Below are 8,972 nucleotides of genomic sequence, written 5' to 3'. Positions count from 1 at the left end.
AGGTCATTGACGCTGACTGATTAACTAAATACCGAATCATATCTTCCATTGTCTTACTTACAGATAATTAAGTTTAAATTAACTTTGTAAACAATAAATCATTTTGACGTTTTATCATATCAAATAACTTACATCTGATTTTTACATCAGATAAGAGGGTAGGGTAGCTCGACAGTCATACGAGCACGCACGGGGTTAAGGAACTTGGCGTGAAAAAAGGAACAACATCGTAGAGGAAGTCTGTAATATTCTGTTGCCGTAAGTTTCGAAGCTTACGATACATACGACTTGGCAATTTCCTTTCTATTCTATGGACGATTGGACCTAATAATATTTTATTTATGAATTTTTAAGTAGACAATTCAATTCAGTAATGCTAAAATTTTCGGACCTTTAAAAAATGACGGCGTTTTTATATACTCATTATCCTATTGATATCTTTTATTTTGAACAAAATATTAATTACCTAACAAAAGATAATACATTGATTAGTATTGTTAATTAATTGATAATGTTTACTACATTAGAAATCTGTCAAATAATGATAAAAAAAATAACACAGGAAACCATGAATTATAAATCAACAACAGAAAAGTTAGTAGCTGTCTTTGTAAGAATCATGCAAAAATTTGAAAAATGTGATACACCCCAAGAAAGGCTTTTTATTTTTGTAATTAAGAAGTTTTATGGGTCTATTCATTCAAATCTGCTTGCTCTCAGGAGATAATTAGCATTGAAAATTGTATTTGAGTGTCATTTATAGAGTTATCTCCCTTTATTTTGAAATCTACATACTATACAATTTTTATCTCCTAAGAACGAAGGTTATATGAAAAACTGAAATTTAATTTCTGTTTACTATGGCAATACATACAAAATCGAAATATCAAAAATAAAAATATGTAGGCCTTTTACCCATGAATAACATTTTGCATGATTCTTAAATTAAAAAAAAAACCAAAAAACAAACAAACAAAGAACAGGGCAATCTTCCTCGAGATACTAACCAACAGCACATGCATGTATCTCATTAAACCTAAGAAACACGGTTCAGCCTTCATATATAGTAATTAAAGAATTCACAACCTTTTAAGGCTAACAGCAAAACAAAACAAAACAAAACAAAGAACAAAACAAACGTACAAATTGAAGACAAAACCAATAATTTGTCACTAAACTACGATGCATCGTCAAGATACTGACGAAACAGTAAAAATACGTTTCTCAAATATCAACTATCTTATTCGTAAGTCTTTTAGCACGTGGTATGTCATAAAGCGCGACATTGCTTAATTACAATTCAACCTGTCGAAACAGGAACTCGTTTGACTGTAGAATTCGTTTGGACAGGTGATCTGTTTACCTAGGATGTACATTCAAATCGATATAAATAGACTTTGAAAAGTGTCTAGTTTACACAGATTTTCCGTTTATGAAAGTTCGGTTTTGACAGATTTTACTGTAGTTAATCTATTCATGAGTTGTGTGTCGTTAAGACGTTACTTCGATTTAACAGTTTTACATCAAATTGAGGGTGAATCTCAAATTTAAATCCATTTTTATAGATATACATTTAAATCTAAGTAGCTTTAATGGTAAAAAATAGACCAAACGCAGTAATTTGAAATGAACCTTAAAGCTCTGCTGGTGAGCAGGATCATTCGAGCGCTTAAATATGATAACAATATGGATTTTAATACATCTCCCGCGATAGACCAATGGAAGGGTGCATCAACAACGTTTGCATTTTAAAAGGGTCGATGAGAACACATTTGTTTACCTAGAGTTTGTCCAGAGTCGAGCATTGTCTGTGATGTGCTATTTTGGTCGGAATGAATATGTGTGGTGCCAATTAAAGGAACAACCATTCGATTTTTACGGAAGGGGGGGGGGGGTTGAAATATAATATCAGAAAGCTAGAATCAAGGAAAGAAAAAAAAAAGAGAGGATCAATTAATGAAATGATGCCCTATGTTTATTTGTATATGTTTCCAATAAGAGAGAAATGTGAAAATCGTAGGAAAATGGCAGTAAAAAAAGATGCCATCCTAGTGCCCACCCTAAATATCAGACTAACAGGTACAGGGCTTGAGTGCCGCCATTACTTGTAGATCCTCAGTCAAAAAAATATTTTTGTCAGAAGTGAGGAATGTACGGAAGCTATGTCGCTATAAAGAGATACTAAGTCGTTTAAACAAGATGCTTAGTCGTTTAAACGAGATACTAAGTCGCTATAACGACTTAAAAATAAGTGAACACCTGGCACTAATGGGCTTCCGTAGGAATGCACTTGAAACTTGGTTGTTTGAACTTTAAATGCAGGCGCACATCATGTGTTATAAGACGTACCCCATTGGTCGAGACATCAACGTCATAACAACAACAGTGTAGTCAAATGAGTACAAGTAGCTCCGTCACTTATAGGCACCATAGGTTCATTGTACTTGGGATTAGGATTTTTTTTTATTTTTAGAAGAAAAAAATTAACGAAATCGTGTGTCATAACAGCAAATATTGCACTTACACTATCGACACGAAGTTTTCTGAAATATGGGGGTCGACTGACACTCCAGTTTCGGTTTTGAATATCCATGCATTTAATCATTGGATATTACCTTCAAAATAAAACAGTTGAATGTCAGACTGGTGAGAGTTACTCTTGGCTTGTGGCAGTCGACAGGGGGATAGAAGCCAGAGCTTGACACAGAATCGTACGAGGATTGAAGAATAGAGATTCTGATGAATCAATCGGAACTTTTCGGTCGTTGTAGCTGCACTAAAAATAACCACGAAAACCCGGAAAGGCGATTATTATCGAAATTGCAGTGCTACGCGAAAGAAAGTATCGATGTTTTTCTTCTCTGTAACGAGAATCCGATCGTCTGATTAATGTTTAAGCTTGATCCTCAATTTTCACTCCTTTATAGGAATTGCAGTGATGCGCGAAACAAAGTATTGAATTGAATGTTTTCTTCCATGTAACGAGAAAGGCGGAGTAGTTCCGATTGACTCTTGATCCGTATTTTTTACTCCTTTATATTATGTGACACACTATACCACAAGGCGTTTTGCAGACAGCCCGCATCTATTTTTAAGTACCGGATGTTATTATAAAGATAGCATTGATTTACCAAATATTCCCTGCGTAATACTTTTTCGATAATTCACATTGAAATAAGTTGGGTAATTTCACGTACTTTCGCATTTTCTCCAGCCAAAATGTCACAACACGAATATCAATCCGCCGTTCACAAAATTTATGTTGAAAATAGCAACGGATATTGATGGAGATCTTTATAATAAATAAGAGAATCAGTTGGTTATTCACTCTTTTCTATCAGTTATTATTTCATGAAATCACAGGATAATACACCATAATGCAGAAATGTTTTTCAAATACAATATACCGACGGCAGGAAAGAAAAATAAATGTTATGCTTGCGGACAATAGAAAATTTTCCCGCCACACAAACACACAAACCACAAAAAAAAAAACGAGAAGCTAGGAAAACCTAGTTTGTGACCAGTTGCTGATTGATAGAAATTTTCATGATCATTAAATTTCAATTTTGTAAAAAAAAAAACTTACCGGCAAAGAACATTAAATAAAAGATTTTTTTTTTATTATACGGGACATTTAGATCAGCTAGCCCCTAAAGACAACGAATAAAAAAAAACAACTTTATGTACTTCTCATATATTTTTCAACATTGACTTGAGAATCTTATTAAATCAGATCCAAAAATATATTTGTCACACACATATATATCCAAGGAGAGAACTTAAAGTGTTGTCTTCATAAGTCGCTGTCTTTGTAAGAATCATGCAAAATCTGAAAAATTTGATACACCCCAAAATAAGGCTACATATTTTTATTTTTGTAATTTTGTTTTTATTGGTCTATGCTATGAAATGTGTAATTATTCGTTCAAATCTGCCTGCTCTTAGAAGATAATCAACAATAAAAATCCAATAGATTCTATTGTATTTGAGTGTCATTTACAGAGTTATCTCCCTTAATTTTGAAATCTACAGTGCATTCTACATAATTTTTATCTTCTAATAACACAGGTTATATGAGAAATTAATATTAATTTCTGTTTACTACGGCAATTCAAACAAAATAGTAAAAATAAAAATATGTAGGCTTTTAACCCATGAATCACATTTTGCATGATTCTTAGCGGGAGTGCTACATAAAAATCTTATGTCAAAAGCATACTTATTTGTATAAACTATGAGCTACAACAAAGATACATTCATAACATAAATTTAATCGATACATTATCATTCAATAATATATATTATGGATTTAAGTCAAACTAAAACTGAGCAAGCGCAAAGGGATTTAAAGCTCACGTCTGCTTCAAGATAAAAACTAAATGCAACCAGCCTTAATTTCCTGCCAATTTGGAAAGACTGTTCCAAATACCGGATTCTCTATTGCCAGTGCGTTGAGTTTGTTGACCTCGGATTGCCTTTTCAGTATATAGCGAATCAACAAAGATCTGTTAGACAAAGCCAGGAAACATAGCAACCCCTCGTCAGAATTAAAAATGAATGAATAAAAACAAATGTTAAAAAACCAATAAAAATGACAGAAACAGCAAGAAGTACAAAAGATGCGACGAGATACTTAATTGTGGTTTGTTTATATATATATATATATATATATATTTCTGTAAAATCTTTCAGGTTGGAGGCTTACGGTAACCTACGCTTGTTATTTATACATGTATACAATCAAACAAATTTATTTAATGTCATTGTACAGAAAAATAGTTGCTCAAAATACGTTTTTTACTTTTGCAAACCTCTATATTTACCAGTCAAAATAGTTGGCCAGAAATATTCGGATGCCAAGGTTAAGTTTGAGTGCACCTATTCCTTTGTCTTCAATAATAATGGTTAAAATACCTAAAACAATAAGACGGTTTCTTTATTGACTACAGACATAAAGCTGTATTAGTCTTGACCTTCACGCAGGGCTCTGACCTTCATAACTATTTTCATAAACGCCAAACGGGTTAACGTGACAGTAAGCGTATATATTAACTGAGTCATAATAAAATTAAATATGCCATAACCAACATTATGAAAGAATTGGTTTTTTTGTTTTGGTTGCTTGATATGTCATATATCCAGCACATTTAAAAGCGACCTGGTCACCATTTTCCATGATATTTTTCAGAGAATGTATCTGGAAATAAATACGTTTTCACCCTAATACTAGAGCTCCTAATGCGCCTAAAACAAGTCCAGCGGCCAACCCGCCATTCTTCCTTTTCTTTTTTGGTTTTTCTTTGTCTTCGTATCGATTGTTCAGTCTTCTTTTCTTCTGACGAATCAGTTTCCGCAATCTTCGGTTTTCGCGACTGATTTCTTCTAACAAGCCACCGTCTCTACGAAAGTCCGATTTCAAATTTGGATCATGTAAAAGTTCTAGTCTATTTCTAAGTCTCGAATTTGTGTGAATTTCTTCCGGAACTAAATCTCTATTCCGTGACATTAGTAAGTTCATCAAACCGGTGCTTCGAAATGGTGCATTCAGTGGTCCAGGTGCATTTATGTTCTCTTGACGAGCGAGAAAACCAAATTGGCTTCCTGTGAACGGGCCATCCTGTTGACGGTTCCAAGAATTAGTCATCCGATTACCAGGTCCACCGTCAAAGCCAGGAGGCCCTTGTTCACCGAATGAGTTAACAGAGGGAAAAGTTTGTGAACCACCCAATGGATTACCATTAATCGGAATGGTGTCTCCTCTAATGTTTCTGTTACTTCCGTCAGCAAACCCAAGAGGGACGACACCTTGTGGTAGTAACTGTGATGGCGCAAACGAGCCAAATCGTTGACTGATACCTCCAGGAGAATCAAAGTTCTGTATTTGCGCCGTTGATCCAATATTTTGTAAGACCTCTTGGGATATCTGGTTTACAAGTTGCTCTCCTTGCTGTTCATTCAAGCCTAGAGGTTGTGCATTTAGAATTTGAGCAATTCTTTGCCCCTGTGTTGGATTTCCAAATTCTTGACGCCAAGGTTCTTGTAACTGACAAGTAATACCTGTAAAATGCACATAATTCAAAGTCAGATATAATAGAATGCATTAATCATAAGCAATTTTACCAAAGTGTAATTGCAATCTATTTACATCTCTCTCAATAAAGAAATCACAATTATTTCTAGTTTACGAATTTACTAATAAAACATTGCTCAGTTTCACGTCCTCCTGTTTTTTCTTGCAGAGCATTATAGTATACACCTTGCTTGTGGTATCATTAGTGTCTGGAATTGGAGGTCTCTGAAACTTTCCTCGTTTATTGTTTTTCTCTATCGTTGTTGTTGTTGAATACAAGCTAATTATAACAATACCATGTTTTTAAAAACTAGTTTCATTTTTTTTAAATTTAAAGTATTAAGTATCCGTCTGTGTAAGAATCAGGCAATGGATGAATTTATGTGGTACGAAGTAATCGTCCATAGTGAAATTTTACTATTTGTATATTGTCAGAATCAAGGTATAAAGACAATACTCAACATAACATCTTTATAATTGTATTGAAATGCATTACATAAGAACATTCAAGGAACAGAACAATCCATCAAAAACCTCGATTTTTTTCTCCATTATATATATCCAGCAAATACAGAGACGAAACTTCCTTGAGTAAACGTATACTTATTGTCAGATCAGTAGGTTTATGAAAAGCTGCTAACTCTAGCATTATTTATAATGTTTATGCTTTCTTTACTCACTTGAAATAGCGAGCGTTATGGTTACAAAACACAATTTTATCATGCTTTATCCAGATAGTAACTTTTGAACCTACAATTAAAAAAATAATAATACTGATAATACAAATGAAAAATACAGCTCAATTAAGAATACATCATGTGAATAAAAGATCACATTTGCTCTTCAGCTGATGCCCTGCTAATTATATATTTTTATCAAATAAGAAATTACAGTAATTATAGGCGGAACCCACTTTTATAAATTCCTGGATACGACCCTGCTTGAATGTTAATGAGAAAATATGGCTCATCGACAACTTGATTTAAAAAAATACGAAAATGCAAAATAAAGCAAAAATTGAGTAAGATAAGACTGTTATAGTATAGAAAATCCACTGTGATACAAAATATTGAAATTGTCTAAGAAATTAAAACCGAAAATAAAAATTCGCATCATTCTCCAGTTTCGTTTGTACATATTTGTTTTACTTATTACCGGAACTCGAGTTACATCTTAGACTAGATATTAATCAAATTTTGTAAACAGATTATGAAAAAAAAATCTACATACTTTTTAGCACTGACCTTTGTACTTTTCTCACTGTGTATGTGGTATTTTTATCCTCGATTAAATCCGGTTTAGTTTGTATGTTTTATGTTTGTGTTTGACGTAGGGATTACACCATATAAAAATTCTTGACCAATACAAGTGATCTATACACAATGATTGGACGTCATACCAAATTTCATGTAATTCTGCCAATCAATTGCCAATACAATTGTCACTTTACACGTCATTTGTGCAAGTTTTGTATTGTGCTGCAGGCGGAATGGTAACTACTGATAAAGACATCAATAACTTTATTTTTAAGTCCTTATATATAAAGTAATCATATGGGAAAAATTCCAGACAAGAAAAAGGGGGATGCAGCGAGCCAGAGTTTGCGGTTCAAAGATCTTATTATGATGAACTAACTTATATTTTCTATATGCGTGTTTAATAAAGGAGAATAGTACAAGACTTATTATTGTTACATTAACTAATGCTTGGGTTCTTTAGCAATCTTCCATATCCTTTGCTGTCTCATGCCATCGGTGTTAGTAGCTAGCATAACCAACGGATGTTGGTGGTGGATTCCATCCTTCGGAATACATGACCGGAGAACTCGTTCAGTCTTCTGGCGGCGTGTCTTCCTTGTTGACGCTCAGGTCAACTCCCATTCCCCACGTGGGTCTTGTAGCGTTTCCCAACTCCATACAACAGTAAACACTTAATCTTCGGTCGCGCGACAAGTGCTCAAATTAAAAATTATGTCTCTTGCTTACTTACCTATGTGCATCTAGCGCTGTCGTCCATACTCTTAAGCAAGTGTCCAACTTTTCAAATTCATCTCTCATTATGTTGGCATGCCAAGTAACGAACTTTATTCTTTTCACAGCTTTTTTTTTCAATTTGCATTACTCTGAGCGCACCCGGGAATTGAATGTTCTACTCCAAATTGTGAAATTTAAAAAGTTAATTCCTTGCCTTTATCCACATCAAGTTATATTGTTATTACATCCGGACCTAACAAACATGGCGTTTCAAGAGTCATTATGATCGAATTGTAGAACATTTGCAGCCTGTTGTCATGGCATTTCATTTGATAAAATACAATGGCAAAGGCTACAGTATGTTCCAAAAGTTAAAAAGTTTTATAGAGTAAGAAAGAGTAAGTCCATTAGACAGTCCCTTTCTCACTCTGGAAGTGAAAAACAGAACTGTCGAGTTTCCAGCTGTGGGAAAGTAGAAAGTCCAGCCCTGATGTAAAGCTTCCGGTAACATGATTCTAGTCCGTGTCCACTTCTCGAAATCACATCAGTTTGCTGGAACCATCTTATACTTATTTCAATATACAAAAATGTGCTATGAAAACATCGTAAATCGGCATCATGGAGTCTTTTATATCGCTGGTTTTCAAATATTATCACTTACATCAACATTGCCAAAAGAATTGTAGATAGATATAGTGATAACTGTAAAGTTATTTTTCACTCAATCCGTCAATTAAAGTTTTAAAGAAAACTTAAATAAGAATATCACCACAGAAAGATCGTCACTTAAAATTAATACGAAATCGACGAACAAAATTACCCTTTCATTATGCAATATTTTGTCATGTCATCTAGAATATTTGATCAATTAAATACAATCTTCTTGTGTTACATACATGTGACTACTTTCATATAATAAATTAATT

The 8,972-nt window shown here is 33.6% G+C and overlaps 1 protein-coding gene across 1 annotated transcript; it reads right to left on the bottom strand.

Annotated features, from left to right (window-relative positions):
* Positions 1-4,703: 4,703 nt before the first annotated feature.
* On the bottom strand, positions 4,704-8,463 carry LOC148626455 (uncharacterized). Its single transcript, XM_088571228.1, has 3 exons — positions 8,063-8,463; positions 6,754-6,823; positions 4,704-6,060 (listed from the first exon to the last, which is right to left on the bottom strand). Exons 2-3 carry the CDS (start codon positions 6,794-6,796, stop codon positions 5,219-5,221), a joined length of 885 nt encoding a protein of 294 aa, XP_088427354.1. The 5' UTR covers positions 6,797-6,823; positions 8,063-8,463; the 3' UTR covers positions 4,704-5,218.
* Positions 8,464-8,972: the final 509 nt, after the last annotated feature.

This window comes from Perna viridis, chromosome 2 (genome assembly GCF_037379345.1).
Source record: "Perna viridis isolate PV_CMFRI_1.1 ecotype Kerala chromosome 2, ASM3737934v1, whole genome shotgun sequence".
In the NCBI taxonomy this organism is placed as follows: Eukaryota; Metazoa; Mollusca; class Bivalvia; order Mytilida; family Mytilidae; genus Perna; species Perna viridis.
Note: the sequence above shows the minus strand (reverse complement) of the source record. Positions and strands in the feature narration are given on the sequence as shown.

Bases quoted from the DNA above. Each gene is read 5' to 3' on its own strand.
- LOC148626455 (XM_088571228.1), bottom strand. From the start codon at position 6,796: ATGATAAAATTGTGTTTTGTAACCATAACGCTCGCTATTTCAA. The intron at 6,061-6,753 runs GTGAGTAAAGAA...TGCATTTTACAG, and splicing joins CATAACGCTCGCTATTTCAA to GTATTACTTGTCAGTTACAA.